The 19,129-nt window shown below is 35.0% G+C and overlaps 1 protein-coding gene across 9 annotated transcripts in view; it reads left to right on the top strand.

Annotated features, from left to right (window-relative positions):
• Positions 1-19,129, top strand: part of Plc21C (Phospholipase C at 21C) — a 318,758-nt gene that overhangs the window by 257,460 nt on the left and 42,169 nt on the right. For 4 of the 9 annotated variants that reach the window (XM_067766585.1, XM_067766583.1, XM_067766584.1 and 1 more), the window contains exons 5-7: positions 4,826-4,959; positions 7,084-7,269; positions 8,982-9,179. In XM_067766585.1, coding sequence (XP_067622686.1) covers positions 4,826-4,959; positions 7,084-7,269; positions 8,982-9,179 — 518 coding nt within the window. Of the gene's footprint in view, positions 1-4,825; positions 4,960-7,083; positions 7,270-8,945; positions 9,180-19,129 lie in introns of all 9 variants that reach the window. The other 5 variants (XM_067766581.1, XM_067766579.1, XM_067766578.1 and 2 more) reach the window with 2 other exon arrangements.

Genomic DNA, 19,129 nt, shown 5'->3' with positions numbered 1-19,129 from the left:
TTTTATTTTTTAGAAAATTAAAAATGACTACGTTTATATGTATACCTACATCAAAGCATTGAATATTGTACATTTCGACGAATAACCATAATTCTAGTTACAAAAAGTTGACAAAACTCACAGGACTATCCTATGACACTGCACATGACAAGAAGTGGCTGCCCCAAGTGTTCAGCAGACGGCCATTCGGAAAATAATTAAGAAAAACCGATACATGTTAACAAGAGATGTTTCTAAAATAACCAAAACCACACTTCTGCAAGTCACACGCATCAAACAAAGAAATGGTATTAAAGCCTTCAAAAATAAAAAATTTCCCAAACGAGGTAAAAAACGGTCCTCATAAACAATTTCCCTTGCGCGTAAGCTCTATGAGACAAAATTGGCAGACAAAAATTCTTGTGTTACCATGGATGATGAAACGTCTTTAAAAATGGACCAAATAAAATTGTCAGATACCCAGTTCTACAGCTTGCAACATTCCTATTCGAAAAAAAACAGCTTGATAGCATATTTTGGCAATTAAGTCTGATTTGCAGGCTATTTGTAAATGTGAGCATAAATCCAAGCCATTATCTACGATAGGAACCATAAACACAGAAATTTACGTGAAAGAGTGTCTTCAAAAACGTCTGTCATTTTTACGTGGGCATAATGGTTAATATATATGACTTATCTTGTTTTGTTGATTTTACGACAGGGTGGATAAATGATGTATATTGGAACGATTTTCCGCCACCCCGTGTCAAATTTGGTTTTGAGACAAACCGGTTTCGGCGTTGTGCCATCATCAGTGTCGATTTTTGTTCTGATCTGTTGCTGTCGTTTGTCCTGTATTTATAGTTCGTAGGTACATGAGCAGGTATTGTCAAAATTGATGCTTGTGTATATTTAGTTATTTGTATGTGCTGGGTGTTCATTCAGAACCGAGGGTGGTTTACTAATCGATTTGTGTGGCTGACTGGGTTAGGTAAAAATCCGTAATTTTAGCCGTTTGACCTTCTTTGTGGGTTTATTGCTTTGGTGTGTTAATTGTTTTGTGTTTATTTGTTGTTGTGTGTTTGTCTGTTGTACCTGTGTGATTACTTTGTTTTAAAGGCTCGAATATTGTGTCAGAAATTGTGTTTATCTGTTCGTTTATTATTCTACCGTCGAATGTTTTCTGTTTGTAGATTTCCATGTTTTCGAGTACGCTGAGACGTCGGCCTTTTGCTTGTATGTGAAGAATCCTAACAGTTTTATTTATGTTTGCTGGGGAACATTCATTCTCGACCATGTGATTCACGAAGTTGGATTCGGGTATAATGTTTGGACTCCGTATTTTTTTGTTGTCATCTCTAATATGTTCTCTGAAACTCGTTCTTATTTGCCGTCCAGTTTGTCCTATGTAACTATGCTGGCATTCGCAGGTAAGCTTGTATACGCCGTCGCTGTTAAGCGGATCCTCTGAGTTAGTGTTAGTTCTTAGTATTCGCCCTAGATTGTTCGATGTTTTGAATGCTGTGTTATTGTTGTATTTTTTGAAGAAGTTTGCCAATTCATATGTTGCTTTTCCAGTATATGTGATAGTCGTCCATCTACTAATATAAATTTCGGACGGACTTGGCTCCAGAACATTACGTTGGTGTCACCGGTTTGAAGATAATAATGTACATTATATTAAGTTAATTTAGTGACCTTTAATAATGTATATGTGAGTTAAGCTGGTGCGAGGTCAGGTGTAATAAAACACAAGAAGTTCTTGTATAACCGATATATTTCCTCAAAGTAAATAAGACCAACACATGCCCATTCGGTTGCTTGATTGTTATCTTGCTAATGTCCACCCCTGCATCCTTCAGTGCATTTATTTGCATGCCCTTCAACTGTCGAGACTATGGCATTGCTATGTGTTGGTCTTATTTACCCTGAGGACGATTACCGAAGGTAATCGAAATATATCGGTTATGCAAGAACTTCTTGTGTTTTATTACACCTGACCTCGAGCCAGCTTAACTCACAGATGTACATTATATTGGAAAAACTTTTGACAATAGGGAAACCAACAAAACCCGTTACAGAAAAGAAACGAACAGTTTTGCTAAAAGTGTATAGAACAGTTGATGTCGGCTCTCTGCAGAAAAGTTCGGTCATACGGACAGCAAAGAATAAAATAATAAAATTTCTTTACCTGTCACTGATATCATCATATATATTATTTCTAATTGCTGTTTTTATGTACGGATCCCTTTTTATTTGGAATCCACATCTATAAATAAAGTTTAGGTTGTAAAGATGGAGATTCAGGCTATTAGCGAGCTTTGGGCAATATTGGTCGTAGTGCTTTTGTTTAGCTATATTTTATTAAAATATAAGGTGGACCAGGGGTGACTCTAGAATTTGTTTGTACGATATGGGTATCAAATGAGAGGTGTTAGTGTGTATTTTAAAAGGGCGTGGCCCTTAGTTCTATAGGGTGAAGCCTTTTCGATATATCTCCATAAAGGTGGACCAGGGGTGACTCTAGAATTTGTTTGTATGATATGGGTATCAAATGAGAGGTGTTAATGAGTATTTTAAAAGGGCGTGGGCCTTAGTTCTATAGGTGGAAGCCTTTTCGAGATATCTCCATAAAGGTGGACCACGGCTGACTCTAGAATTTGTTTGTACATACGATATGGGTATCAAATCAAAGGTGTTAATGATTATTTTAAAAAGGGGTGGGCCTTGGTTCTATAGGTGGACGCCTTTTCGAGATATCGCCATAAAGGTGGACCAGGGGTGACTCTAGATTGCGTTTGTACAATATGGGTATCAAACGAAAGGCGATAATGAGTATTTTAAGAGGGAGTGGGCCTTAGTTCTATAGGTGGACTAGGGGTGACTCTAGAATGTGTTTGTACGATATGTGTATCAAATTAAAGGAATAAAGGGTTTTAAAATGGGGTGGTGGTACTTGTATATGTGAAGGCGTTTTCGAGAAATCGACCGAGATGTGAACCAGGTTGACCCAGAACATCATCTGTCGGGTACCGCTAATTTATTTGTATATGTAATACCACGAATAGTATTCCTGCCAAGATTCCAAGGGCTTTTGATTTCGCCCTGCAGAAATTTTTCATTTTCTTCTACTTAATATGGTAGGTGTCACACCCATTTTACAAAGTTTTTTTCTAAAATTATATTTTACGTCAATAAACCAATGCAATTACCATGTTTCATCCCTATTTTCGTATTTGGTATAGAATTAAGGCAGTTTTTCATTTTTCGTAATTTTCGATATTGAAAAAGTGGGCGTGGTCATAGTCGGGTTTCCGCCATTTTTTATATACAATACAAAGTGAGTTCATACAAGTACGTGAACTGAGTTTAGTAAGGATATATCGATTTTTGCTCAAGTTATCGTGTTAACGGCCGAGCGGAAGGACAGACGGTCGACTGTGTATAAAAACTGGGCGTTGCTTCAACCGATTTCGCCCTTTTTCACAGAAAGCAGTTATCGTCCTAGATTCTAAGCCCCTACCAAATTTCACAAGGATTGGTAAATTTTTGTTCGACTTATGGCATTAAAAGTATCCTAGACAAATGAAATGAAAAAGGGCGGAGCCACGCCCATTTTGAAAATTTCTTTTATTTTTGTATTTTGTTGCACCATATCATTACTGGAGTTGAATGTTGACATAATTTACTTATATACTGTAAAGATATTACATTTTTTGTTAAAATTTGACTTAAAAAAAATTTTTTTTTTAAGTGGCCGTGGCCGTTCTTCGATTTTATAATATAATATTAAGCATACATATAGTAATAGTTGTAACGTTCCTGCCAAATTTCATTATGATATCTTCAACGACTGCCAAATTACAGCTTGCAGAATTTTTAAATTACCTTCTTTTGAAAGAAGGCGGTACCACGACCATTATCCAAAATTTTACTAATTTTCTATTCTGCGTCATAAGTTCAACTCACCTTCCAAGTTTCATCGCTTTACCCGTCTTTAGTAATGAATTATCGCACTTTTTCGATTTTTCGATATTTTCGATATCGAAAAAGTGGGCGTGGTTATAGTCCGATATTGTTCATTTTAAATAGCGATCTGAGATGAGTGCCCAGGAACCTACATACCAAATTTCATCAAGATACCTCAAAATTTACTCAAGTTATCGTGTTAACGGACGGACGGGCGGACATGGCTCAATAAAATTTTTTTTTGATACTGATGATTTTGATATATGGAAGTCTATATCTATCTCGATTCCTTTATACCTGTACAACCTACCGTTATCCAATCAATGTTAATATACTCTGTGAGCTCTGCTCAACTGAATATACAAATAAACAATTGTGAGCACACAAAGAAATCTATTTGTACTATGGCTCTATTGTGAATATTTGCACTGCATTACCGGCAGTTGCTATTGTACGCTAGATGGCAGCGCAAGCTGTAAATTAATAGAAAAGCTGATTTCTGTTGATATTTGATAAGAGACTTTTATATTGGTTGCGCAAGATTCGCACGGATTAGGCGCGTAAATATATATTTCCATACTAATAAAAAAAAGTAACTATCATCATTTTTCAATTTGCTTAACTTTCTGTACCAGTCCTTAATTGGCGCTTATGGCACGCCATACCATTCTTTCACTTCAATACCGCCATTTACAGAAACAAGTTTGTAATTTTTTTGGAGAGCTATACCACTCGTAAGTCTTATTTTGCATCGCGATAATAAAGGATTACAGACAACATAGATGCACTGTCCAAGTTTTTCCACGGATTGTTTTATCGGTGCTAACTTTAACTATTTATGCATAAGAATATCATTTTTTATTTGCTTTTCTTTCAGCTGTGGTGTGATGGAATAATGCGTTTGGCATATAGTTTAAGCAGATTGAATGGCTCGGCTAATACATTGCTACAAAAGGCTCATACCAAGCTGTGCCTGCAAGTCGACAAAAGTGGCAAAATTCCTGTGAAGAAGTAAGTACAAGTATTTTCTTACCGCGCTTGTCGCCGCAAACATTGAATGAAGTCCGGAATCAATTACTTTACTAAACATCACATGCCATTTTTATTCAATTTTCATCCATGTATTTGTTTTACTAATACAGTTATGTAATAAATTTAGGAAAGACGTTGAAAAAGGCTGTTGTTTGCAACCAATAGCTATTTGTTTAATTTTACTTAGTTATAATAGTCCACAGTATAGTTTGGCGGCCGCCGTGGTGTGATGGTAGCGGGCTCCGCCTACTACACCTAAGATCTTGGGTTCAACTCTCGGGCAAAGTAACACCAAAAATTTAGAAAACAGTTTCTTCAATTAGAATAAAGTTATTCTGAGCGAGGTCGCCCCTCGGCAGTGACTTGGCAAACACTCCAAATATATGTCTGCCATTAAAAACCTCTCAGAGAAAATCCACCAGCCGTGCAGATGCCATTTGGAGTCGGAATAAAACATGTAGGCCCCGTCCCGCCAATTTGTAGGCAAAATTTAAACAAAAGGAGCACGACACAAATTGGACGATCAGCTCGGCCTAAATCTCTACGGATGTAGATCGCAACAAGTATTTATTTTTGTTTTATAGTTTTATCTTTAAAATAAACTGAAATTTCAATTTAAATTGCATACCCTTATGTACTAGTAATAATAATAATATGGATCGACAAACTTCTGAGAAAATTAAGCAGAGCGTCACTTTAAAACTTTGATGATCTGCTTCTTTAATTGCCCTACAAATTGGCTTATACTAGTTTTATATTGACCCCGAACGAAGTATCCTAAGGCAGATCCATTTTGCGAAGGTTTTCTCATTAGAGATACATCGAAGCTTTCCAAACAACTTACGAGCATCTGTTTACTAAAAAAAGATCTGAACTGTTTGAGGACAGCATGTCTGAACCAATTTAAAATACGAAGTCAACGCACGCTTCCCAAGGCATCCGGTTCTATGTACCGGAGCGACTCGTGATTTTTCGCAACCAAGGGCTGTAATTTCAGTGTAACCCCATTTAATTTGTTGTGTCCTTTCCACAAATTGCCATCCTCCCAACAGATCCTTGCAGCGGGACTGCGCCATATTCTTCCGCTCCGGGATGGTATCGAACCCAATCTGGGACCTGTACCTCATCCTGGTCCAGAGAAATGATTTTAATGCGTTTGCAGGAAAAGAATCTTGTTAGGACGGTCACACTCTTGTCAGTGTGTCACGTGTAAGGGATGGTTGCACCGGACGGGATGTTCTGGGCTAGACCCGAAAATCCGACGTCCTCTTAACTTTTACAAATCTTTTTTGGCTCCTTGCTGTTCGCGCCCAAGTGCGTGAGTCTGTTCCTTAGCCCCTTACTACCCTTTAGCAGCCCCGCTGCTCTGCAACTTGTACCCGCTGCTGCTCGCGCCCCACGGCGCCACCAGCTCACACGGCCGCTCCTACTCATAACTACAATCTCCGTAGTAGGGTCGGTAGCAATGTCGAGCATCAGCACCTGCCCCCTTCTTCTCCCCCTCTTTCCGGCACTAGCATTCGAGTAGTTCAGGGAAATAGACTCTTAGTCCCTACCACCTTTTTCACCGTTTGCCAGCTCAGAATATATCTATATGTTTGCGACCTCTGCCCAATGCAGCTCCTGTATTGGACGGTGTCACTTTCCTAGATGTGCTGGTCTCAACGACGGGACGTCGTGGGACGTCCAGTCCCAGTGCCACAACAGAACTTGCGTCCTGGCCTCCCTCAACTCAGGCGTAGTCACTCGTCACTCAGCCCCAGAGTCACGACGTCTCCTTCATTGCACTTCAGTATACTGCAGTTAAACTGCAATGGGTTAACTGGGAAGATCACGGAGATAGTTGATTTTATGAAGCAGCATAACATGTAGCGATCCAAGAGTCCAAACTCACAGCAAGATCTCCTTTGCAGACCTGCTCTGGGTATAACGTCCACAGAAAATATCGCAAGAACGGAAACGGAGGCGGTCCCGGGTTTATCATTTTTTAATACTTTAGTTGATGACAATTTGAAGAAAAGTGCGTAAAGTAAAGCGCCAATAGCATCTATGTATCTACTTTAATTTCGAAAATATTGAATTTTATACATCTTATAATTTCAGCATCATCAAAATGTTTGCACAAAACAAAGAAGATCGCAAGCGTGTCGAAAAAGCGTTGGATATGAGCGGGTTACCTTCGGGTAAAATTGAGACGCTGTCCTTGTCGAAATTTCAATATGAAGACTTTTTTAATTTGTATAAAAACCTCACGCAAAGAAGCGAAGTGGAAAAAATATTCGATGGCATGTAAGTACAAAGAATTTTGTGTGAAAAATAAGAAACTGAAATTTATATCTTAAAACTGGCTCCAAATTTATTATACAGCAAGTCAATATTCATCAGGCTTATTACTAAATCGGTACAAAAGTCCATACATCAGCTAACTAAAATCTCGTGTAATATGTTGTGTATATCAGAGCATATAAATTTTATATTTGGGAGTTTCCATTGTTACTGTCGCGATACTTTTGTGTAAGACTTCCATAATTTTAAATAAAAATTTCAAATTTATAATTTTATTATTATATGCAAAAAGGAAGTAAGGATTATAGTGAGATAAATTACAATTTAAAAAAATTAATTAGTATTACCTTAAGTTCAAGAAGGCGTAATGGTCGCAACATTTAACATTTTATAAAGTGTGTGAAACTCATTTCCATACCATACATTGTAAAATGTGCCCATTAAACTCACTAAAACCAACTTACCACATCTATGTAAATTTTAAACTGCATCTATAGTACTGCAATCAGAGAGAAAACATGTTTAATACAAGCTGATGAATTCCAGAAACATCGCCACAATCGACCAAGATATTGCTTTTATAAATATGAAGGAACTTCAGACTTGGCAATTGAAATTTATTTCGCATTGTCCATTCACATACAAAATTTCGCGAAGCACTCTTATAAACATTCTCCTTATACAACAAAAATACTTGCTAATATATTTTGTGTGGTATTCATCTGTTAAATTGCAGTTTTTAATTACGAACAATTTTAGAAAAGTTACCAACGAGTGTGAAAAATAATTTCACTTGCAAAATGTGCCAGCTTTGCTTGCTATAAATGTTGGAAGTTGGCTACTTTTATGCTGGCCGTATTTAATGTTGACCGTTTCGAAGATCTTGAGATTAGTTTCCGATTTGCAAAAGAAGGGCAACTTCACAAAAAACCTTTACTACTACGATTACGATTTTTCAAGTAATCTTTTTATCAACTTTGAGCTGAGCTGAAGCCTTCGTCACAATATCCACTTGCAAAAAAACTGTTAAAGTATAATAGAGTAGCTTTACTTAAACGCATGTGAATATTTTGGGACAGTAATAGACGGAATTTGTTTATTAGCTCATAAGTGTCGAATTTGGTGGAAACTCCCAAGTATAACATAGAATTAAAGAGCTTATCCAAAATCTGTTCCTTTTAAGAAAGTTTCTGAATTTGAGAACGTAAAATCTATTTTGTAAACTTTCAACACGCTCTAAACTTTCGCTGCATAAACATATGTGTAATACTACGATATTTCCAGTACAATATGCTCGCAATGAGTTTTGAATTGGAAATCAAAGAAATACAACCTACAAAATTTTTGTGATTTTAGCAGCATACGTGTGACAAGAAAAAATATATATAAATTTCATAACATTCGATTAATGAATACAAAAATAAAAACCTTTCAACAAAAAATGTATCGTCACTCTTATGTTTGAGAGTGTGCCCAGCCTGTAGTAGCAATATAGATGTATTACATATATGTATAATACTATAACGAATTTTGGGAAATTCCACTTAATACAATGCGTAAATATTTTGAAGAACGTAAAACTTTAGTCTAACAAGTAGAAATTTTCAGATTGGTTTGAAGGCTTGTTGAATTGAGAACATTTATATGATGAACAAAACTTTATTTTGTGTTTATTTCAGTAAAAATTTCCTTTCAATGTTCTTTTCATATCGTAGAGTTGGTAATTCAAAACGGAAATGTATGTGCGTAGCACAACTTGTAGAATTCCTCAATAAGACACAACGTGATCCACGGCTCAACGAAATATTGTATCCTTACGCTAATACAACTCGTGCCAAAGAGCTTATTCAGGAATATGAGCCGAACAAATTTAATGCACAAAAGAATCAACTTAGTTTAGATGGATTTTTAAGGTAAATAAAGCATTTTACTATTTTCGCTTTTATCTCTAAAAAATACACTTCAGGTTTCACGTAAGTGATGTGTATATAAAATCAAATATGAGCGAGGAATAATTCTCTTCAGCACAACATGCTTATACCAAAGGCAAGTAAGTCGACATTGTATTGCATAGGGTGGTTAAACTGACGCCAATTGGTAACACCAAGGGAATTTAAACCGTTTTCACCTGGACCTACCAGCGAAGTGGGGACTGCCCTTTTCTTCTGCTTCCGATAAGAATAACTTCTTGGTCGGAGCATCAACTTTTCTTTTGAACACTCCCAGATCCGCTTAATCAGCTTTGTCAGTATCCATGCTTCTGCAACATATATCAGCGCGGGTATGAAAAGTGACTGGTAGAGCATAGTTTTCGTTTGCCGAGAGAAGACTTTACTTTTCAATTGCCAAACTTAGTCCAAGGTAGCATTTATCGAAAAAACCGATTTCTCCTATTTAAAAGCAGACATTGTTCTTTGTTTGCCTTAACACTGGTTCCCAATTAAGGACGTCATTTACTATTTCGAAATTATATTATATTGTAGTAGTCAGATTTTTTAGCGCGAGTATTTAGGCCGATGACGTTAACAGCATACGCCAGTAAATCCTCGCTCTTTTAGAATGTTGTTCAAAATCAGTTAACTTCTACAGCTTGTATAATATTATAAATTTTAAAAATTAAAAAATTTGTTTGCTTTCCATGTTTAATATTCTTTATACACTCATGGCCGGCGATATGTCGACTGAAAACCCTTTAAACAAAATCATGATTCAATCATAAGAGATTTGCTCGACAGACACATTTTTTGACAATTGCGGTAATTTTGCTCCCAAATCGAATTGACATCCGTTAACTGTGTTGTTTCTTTGCGAATTTTCGAAAAATATTAGTAGTAGAAATAGGAAGCAATCAGTTTACAAATACCGGATAAGTACTGAACTGCATAATTCCCAAGAAAATATTTTTAAATTTTATAGTGAATTTATTAATTATGCCTCGATCCAATTTTATGAAAAGTGAGGACGCCAAGAAATCGTGCACTTTCGTAAACCTATGAATATAGGAAACCTAAACTAATTTAAAATTCATCGTTCAACGTCAAAACCTCGACTATTAAATCGATTCACGTAAAATGTCATTAGTAAATAATGGAGATGCCATAACGAAATGTACTCATTGGGCATGTTAACTAGGTATAATTCTAAAACAGGAGTCTACTGCTAATACGCGTCCAAACATATTGAGAGAGCTGACCTCGACAACAATAATCCGAAGGTGGAAAATAAAAATTGTATCTCTGTCCGGAGATATTTGCAGTTGAAGTTGGCAATTTTCATGTGATTGTTGTAATGTTTTTGTGCACTAAAAAAGATTTTGTGTACAAAGGGATTTGGCACGCATTTAATTTTGATCCCACCTCATTGGTGAACCGAGCAGCTAAAATTTTTATTTCCGCCTTCGAATTATTGTTATCGAGGTCAATACGCGTCTTTTGACACTTTTCTCGATATTTTTGGGCGCGTATTAAAATTCGGAACATTCGTCTCCATTTAAGAATTTGGGGAATCGGTTTATATTTGGATTATTTTGTATATACTTATTTGATATATTCGGATCTCGTGAGGTAGTATCAAATGAACGTATTCCAAAAACTCTAAATTAACGGTTTATCCGGAACAGTTCCATGAATACTTAACGGAAACGAGCTTTCCGAAATTTCAGTATAAAAAGGTGAATACTCCCTGTGTAGCAGGACCGCACAAAAGCTTAACTATTCTGTGAAAGTCAAGGTCGGAATATAAAGTTCTAAGACAATAAGCCATTTTCTCTTATGTTTGTTTAGTTTTGTGTTGTCAATTCATTGCGGCTGCTGAGTAGCGTATCACCCCATGTCGGCTGCCTGTTCAAAATCTCAAAATATTTTTCAAAAATTTGCCAATTCAGGATTTGTCACAAAACCGCCCTATATTAGAGTTAGATTGAAGAACGCTTCATCTCAGAATGCTTTTCATTAACTCCCTATTATGGCAAAATGCATTAAACTTATGCTCATATAGGGAGTTTTTGAAACAAAATTTGAGATAGTGCATTTTTGAATAAAATTCTAACGTACGGCATTCTTCAAACAATTTCTGAAAGAACGATCAAACCAACATAACTTTACCAATTCACGAAATATTTAGTAGAAAATTAATTATTTCCCCAAAAACTTTTGGCATTTACAAATTTATTATCACTACTAATATACTACCAAAGATACTTTTCTACTACAATTTTCACTGAAGGGGATTGAATTATTCCCCGTTTTCCTTACTTCGTAAAAGCAGCCGGTCCAGATTTTTCAACTTGGGAGTGTCAAAGATCTGTCATCATTGGAGAACAAACCTCTAGTAATTGAATCATGAAACAAAATATCATATATATTATTTCTAATTGCTGTTTTTATGTACGGGTACCTTTTTCGCCCTTATTTGGAATCCAAATCTATAAATAAAGTTTTGGTTGTAAAGATGGATTTTCAGGCTATTAGCGAGCTTTGGGCAATTTTGGTCGTAGAGCTTTTGTTTAGCTATATTTTATAAAAATAATTTGTTAAAAATAAACGATTGTGAGCACACAAAGAAATCTATTTGTACTATGGCACTATTGTGAATATTTGCACTGCATTACTGGCAGTTGCTATCATACGCTAGATGGCAGCGCACGCTCTAAGCTCTAACTCTAAGTTTAATTGATTGATAGAACAGCTGATTTTTGTTGATATTTGATAAGAGACTTTTATATTGGTTGTGCAAGATGCCCACGGGTCCGACCGTGTGTATTAATTTCGATTTCATTAGGCTTTACGAATCATCTTTTCGTTGCATGTCAATATGTTGCTCATCCGCCATAGCAGACCGGTAACACTTTCCGTTAAATATTTGTCTTTAACTTCAAGCTTAGGAGCATATGAAGACAACTCCGGATCCCCCATTTTCCTGCTCCAACTCTCTTATATATCAGGTCAATTTGGCAAATAGTGGATATGCACCAAAAATAACTGAACAGGTATTACAAATTTGGAATTTTTTTGCCTTCGCTATCAGGCTGAAATTAATAATACCTAAAGTGAATTTGATATATTTAACCTACTTTTTTCGGAGTGTAAGGAAAATTTAGTTATTAACAAACTGCTTCAAAAAGAAACCTTTTTTCTCAACGAACAACGTTTTTTCTTTAAACAGCTGTCTAGAAATCAAAATTTATCATAAGTCTTTCTTCCTCATTGTCTTCATTTTCATAAACTAATATCGTTAATGGTTTTTTTTTTTTGTTTCTTGATTTGTTTAATAAAAAATACCTGAATCTAATCGAATGTACCAACACTTATACTTTTTTTGGATGTCATTGCTATATATTAGATTACATTGAGTTTTTAACTAATCAAAATTCGAATATAATACAATATTTTAACTGCTATACTCGTTTTATTAGACTATCAACACAAATATCAACTATCAATGCAAATTGGCAAAAGATAAATTTTTTACAATGCATCTTCAAACGATGTAAATAAATGCATTGGCTGATTTTGACTTATGTGGAGTCAGGTAACCATCGCTCATTAAATGATTACAAGATTTCCATGAAAAATATTTTGATATCCATTCTTTGGATAAGAAATTAATTCCTGACGTATAATTGTTTGTCTCGAAAGCATTTATTCAGGGCTGCAAATTGGCTCTAATCGAATTGGTTCATAAACCGAGTCAATGCTATTTTGAAGCTTTGAAAAAAGCCGTTTTTCTTTCGGTTGAAAATAAAAATGTACCAAAGGAATTAATTCACTACTTTGCCTAAAAACTTTTACATTATTCAGTTTTGTAACTCCTCCTCCTGTAAAAATAATTTGTAAAGTTCAGGTACTCCATGAAGGTCAGTTATTTTATAAAGTGTTAAAATGTTCAAACTCCTAAAATTTTTAAGATTTTTTGGAATATACAAATTGGTTTTCAGAATACCTCAACTTTATATCAAATTTTCCAAATGTATTCCAGAAAAATTCAAATGCATTTCAGAAAACCACAAATTTATTTCAGAAGATTGAAAAAGTATTTCAGAAAAGGTGAAATGCATTTCAGAAAAACTCAAATGTATTTCAAAAACTCTCAAAATATCTTTCAAATTTCCTAAAAATCCATCAAAAATTCCATTTTATTTTCAATTTAAAGTTAACCCTTATCCTGTACTACAAAAAAAAATCGTACATGATGTTCATGGGTCAATTTTGTCCTATATATAAAAACGTATGTTGATTATCATTCAAGGTTGAAAACAGCTCTTTTATTAAATATACATAAAACTGATTTGTGAAGGAATATAATAAATAGTTTAAGTAGCTTTAGAACAATTATTGCATTCGATCGACACCTCTGAGAGATCCTTATAAATAAATTTTTCACAACTGAAACATTTATTACTGCATTTTGTGCTCTTTGATCGATTTGGGCACATGTAGCAACGTCCTCGTTTCAGATTTATCGATTTTAGATTTTTTTTTAGTTTCGGCGCTATTTCGTAGTTTGCGTACAACAGCTTTGGCTGGACTGCATCTAGGAAGCGTAGTCTTCCGCGATATTTCCTGAAAAACAAGTTCACTTCATAACTCCTCTAGAAATCTACGACGTCTAAATTTCTTATTTATATTCCATTCAGGCTCTATTTCTCTGAAAATTATATGCCCATTGTAGGCGCTTATGTCCACCATGTTGTAAAATAGAGCCTGTGACCACCGGTTTATTCCACGGGTTGCAAGTGTATGTCCAGATTACTTGAACTAGTGTATCAACCCCGGACTTGATGTTGCACAAATCTATAATTTCAGGGTTTTTAGTGTTGTCATTTATTTCAATATTATGGTGCAATGTACTGAGCAAACATACTTCCCGATTTTTTTAGGCACATATTCAACAATTGTGGTTATGTTGTTGTTGTCAAAGAAGAAATGTGCATAATATTCTGGCTTCTTCTTCATTTTTGTGATTGCTTCAGGCAAGAATGCTTACGCTACAACAATTCAATACCCCACTCGTGAGATGTAAAAAAGTTATCGCACGTAACATTGCGGGCATGTAAATCTTTTAACAGATCCAGGCGTACAATTTCGATCATTGTATATTCTTGCAACAACCAAGCAAAACTTGTTTTCCTCTCGCACAATGCCCAGATTCTAAGTCCAAATTTGCCAGGCTGCGATGGGATATGTTGTTTGAATGGAAAACGTCCGCGAAATGTCACCTATTGTTCACCAGCTATGATACATTCACCTGGATTGTATATTTTCCGTATACTTGCCTCCCACCGATTCCATATATCTCTAATTGAAGCCAACTTATCGCGAGCACGCCTTTCATTTCGGTCAGATTTCTTGTCGAACCTTAGAACTCGGGAAGTATTTTGAAACTCATTGTTGATTTGAAAATATGATTGCCTTTCCTATCATCCCACAAACATTCTAGTTCTTTGCCGTGTGATCGAGGTACTCCAGCTAAGAACAAAATATCAAAATATGCTTCCAACCCATTTATGCCCAAATAGAGATTGACCCAAAAGCAGAACACAAATATTATCAAATGTTTATTCCAAATACAAACCCAGTACCTTATATGTTAGTCATATCAACGATTATTTTCACAACTTTGGGACGAATGAATAAGAAAAATGATGATTTTATACCATCGGTCCTAGCTATAGCATATAGTAGCACCGGGCGCGGTGCTCATAATATTTTCTTTAGAATATTATGTTGGCACTAAAAAAATGGAACCGCACTATAACAAATCGGTTGAAAAATTCGAAAATACTTGTATTATAAACCTAAGTTACCGAAAATTTGTTCTTTTTCTTTTCGTTCATGTTAGTATGAAAACCGCAACCGCACAGCTCAAAATAATATTACGAGTAAGTCGATCGTCAGTTCCAGATAATTACGTACAAAAATTTTATGGTATCATATCAAAAAAAGAAAAAACAAACATTAACTATTCAGATTTCTATCCAGACATGCGACAGCTACGTTTTTAGTTGCTATTGCTCTTAAGTAGCACGAACGAACACGAAGAAAAAATGTATTATAAAAGAACACATGCTCATTATCGTATTGGGAAATTTTGACCTACAATTACAGTATATGCAATTTTTTTTATCTAGCGTATCCATAAGTGCAAAATAACCATAACAATGTTTTACTTGTGTTATTAATAACACTGGATCACAAATTCCAATTTTTTTTCTGCACCAGAGACCCATTATGAAATTCCTATGTAAAATCACCCCCTGATTCCGAAAACCAAGGTTATTTTTAATTCTATGGTAACGTTTTTGAGATATTTACGAATTACCGTTTTTCCAAAAAAAAAAATTATAATAATTGGGTCCACTTAATCATATATATCTCAAGAACGAATTGAGCAATTCCAAAACGGTTTGACGCTTTTAGAAGGTAATACAATTTGCTGTAAACTGTGCGTACAAAAATTTTGGATAGGCACTGCAGATTCAAAGATAACGAACAATCATTACGGATTTTTTCAATTTTTTTTTTGTAAAAATATAAAAAAAATTGTACTTTTCAAGGAAGGATCTCGAAAACTTTTTATTTTTTTGCAGATTTTTTTCTCTCTAAGCCCTCTTTTATTACACAAAAATAAGCTTTCATTCAACAAAATCGATGGACTAATACAAAACTTATAAGCATTCAAGTAAATATATCCATTTAATACCTAAGTACCCTACTGGTACATATGTGTTAGTATTCGTATATCAGTTAGTTAGCATGTAGATTTTCGAAAGGTTATTAGATACAAAAAACTGTTGGTGGTGTTTTCTCAAACGCAGGTACATTTCAAGCAAGAGCATATTTTTAAGGGTGTTAGTGTTTTCTTTGTAGAACTAGGGAACCTTTTTGTCTATGTAAGCTTGAATTTTTACTTGATCTAAGTATAAATAATAGTACATGCGCCTTGTTCCTTCATAATATCTGCAAGGCTCGCCGGATACTGTTCAGTTTATAATTGCAGTTTATAACCCGTCGTTTACTCAAAAATATAATATGAATAAAAGGGTGCGAGAGTTTGAGTGTATAAATATCCAGATATGTTCTGTTTCATATGCGGCCAATTTATCGTTAAAAGGATACGACGTGTGTTTTCAAATCCTTTGAAAGTTACATACTATAAGTATTTTCGAATTGAGCTTAAAACTAATGAAAAACCATGGACACCGATTACTTTGTGCGCCTCTTGTCAAGTCGAATTGATTTTTTCGGAAACCGGAACAAAAAGGTGCGTTGTAAAAATTAGGAATTTGCTTCCTTTTAATGCATAGCTGACTAATTTCTGAAACTATCTATTTAGGCGACATATGAAATTTTTTACAACAATGAAGTGGAGGGAACCAACTTGGACTGCTATATTTGTACTACAAAAGTACTTGGGGTTGGAAAGTCAAGAAAAGTAACCTATGCGTGCGTATCTACAGTGTAATTACCAGAACTAAATTCAACGGAAGCTGCATTGCCAGAATCAAATTTAACTTTAGTTCCGGTTCCAGTTTCATTGTCAGCAGCAGTATCTGATTACGCGGCATCATTTTGTACTGGATTTCAAACGGAAAATACTCTTTGTCACATGCACAACTCAATGATTGGATAAGGGATTTGGAATTGTCAAAGGAAAAAGCCGAACTACACGCGTCTCGTATGCAACAATTTAAATTTGTTTCATCCGATGTTAAGGTAACATATTATAGAACTCGTCACGAGCAATTTTCCAAGTACTATACGAAGGAGGACAGTGTTTGTTACTTGTTACTGCAAAGACATTGCTGGTCTATCCAAACAGTTTGGTGAGCCATATGATTAAAAAGAGGGGCGATTGTCCATAGACGGCAATACATTAAGTTTAAAGGCCGTATTATTGCATATTGGCAACCAAAATCCATATATCCCGATCGCGCATGCAGTAAATACGAAGGAAACGTATGAGATAATGCAAAAATTGCTCAAATTAATCAAATACGAAGACCATGATTGGAAAAATGTGCCGATCTTAAAGTCGTTGGAATGCTTGTGGTCTACAAAGTGGATACACAAAATACTGTTGCTTTCTATGCAAATGGGATAGCCGAGCTGGTCAAGACCACTACATCATAAAGGATTGGCCAGAACGAATCGAGTTTCAAGTTGGGGTGGATATACATAAAATACTCCCCACTTATAAAGAATGAAAAAATAATTCTACCTCCGCTCCACATCAAGCTCGGCCTTATCAAAAACTTTGTCAAGGCTTTGGACAAAGAAGGCGAAGCTTTTCATCATTTGAATACAATCTTTCCAGAGATTTCAGAAGGAAAAATAAAGGAAGGGATTTTTGTGGGACCACAAATAAGGAAAATGATGATCAATAACCATTTCAAAGAACTATTGACCAGTGGAGGCAGCAGCGTGGGATTCTTTTGAAAAGGTCGTTACTTCTTTTTTAGGCAAACACAAAAGTCCTAACTGCGAGATGATAGTGAACGAGTTAATCAAAAACTATGCGGAAATGGGTAAATAAAAAATGTATTTATTTATTTTTAAAACCGTTTTCTCAGTTAACTTTAAAACCTATCTGCCCGATAAACAAAAAATTTCTATGAAAATTTTTAAATTTACATGAGAATATATAGCCCTAAATCTGAATTCATCGTCCAGATCCGAATAAACAAGAACGAGAAAAATGTAAACAAAAAATTTGTTCTGAATTGAAAGATAAATCCAGCCTAAGAAAATTATACACTAATGTGTCACTTATGTATTTATCTAATATACTTTTTTATTTTCTTTCAGGAGTAAATATGCCTTTAAAAATTCAATTTCAACACTCCCATTTAAATTTTTTCCCGCAAAATCTTGGCGACGAAAGTGACGAGCATGGTGAAAAGTTGCACCAGCAAATGAAAATGATTGAAAGTCGGTATCAAGGATTCTGGGATGTCGCTATGATGGGTGACTACTGTTGGTTTCCCATAAGAGAAACCGATCCTAATCTAAATAAACGTCAAAACAAGACACATAACTTTTTCAATTATAAAATAAGATCAAAGAGTTGAGACCAGGCATGCTTAACCAACGAAACGATATCATTTCGTTACGATAATCAACGTTAATAAACGAAACGAAATGACTTCGTTTCGTTTATTAACGTTAATTATCGTAACGAAATGATATCGGTTCGTTGGTTAAGCATGCCTGGTTAAGACAGAATCACATGTACATATGCTATTATTTGTAGGGTACTTAAGTTTTACTATATGGATATATTTTGTATTAGTTCATCGATTTTGTTGAATGAAAGCTTATTTTTTTGTAATAAAACAGAGCTTACAGATAAAAAAAAATTTGCAAAAAATAAAAAGTTTTCGAGATCCTTCCTCGCAAAGAACACATTTTTTTATATTTTTACAAAAAAAATTGAAAAAATCGTTAATGATTGCTCGTTATCTTTAAATCTGCAGGACCTAGCAAAAAGTGTTGCATGCACAGTTTTGTATTAAATTTTATTACCTTTTGAAAGCTTCAAACCGTTTTGGAATTGCGCAATTCGTTCTTGAGATATTTTTTGAAAAAACGGTTATTCGTAAATATCTCAACAACGTGGCCATAGAATTAAAAATAACCTTGATTTTCGGAATCAGGGGGTGATTTTACATACGCATTTCACAATGGCGTTTCTGGTGCATTTTGGCTGTAAGCCAGTGTAATTAAAGTAAAAGAGTTTCATCAGAAAAAAACGAAGGCTAGAATATTTAACAATTTTTTTTTTGTTGTTATATCGGCCTACTTGTTTGTAAGATCGCAGTTCAAATCGAGCTCAAGGTCTAACAATAATTAAAATAAACACAATA

This window comes from Eurosta solidaginis, chromosome 2, assembly GCF_040869045.1.
Source record: "Eurosta solidaginis isolate ZX-2024a chromosome 2, ASM4086904v1, whole genome shotgun sequence".
Classification (NCBI taxonomy): domain Eukaryota; kingdom Metazoa; phylum Arthropoda; class Insecta; order Diptera; family Tephritidae; genus Eurosta; species Eurosta solidaginis.
Note: the sequence above shows the minus strand (reverse complement) of the source record. Positions and strands in the feature narration are given on the sequence as shown.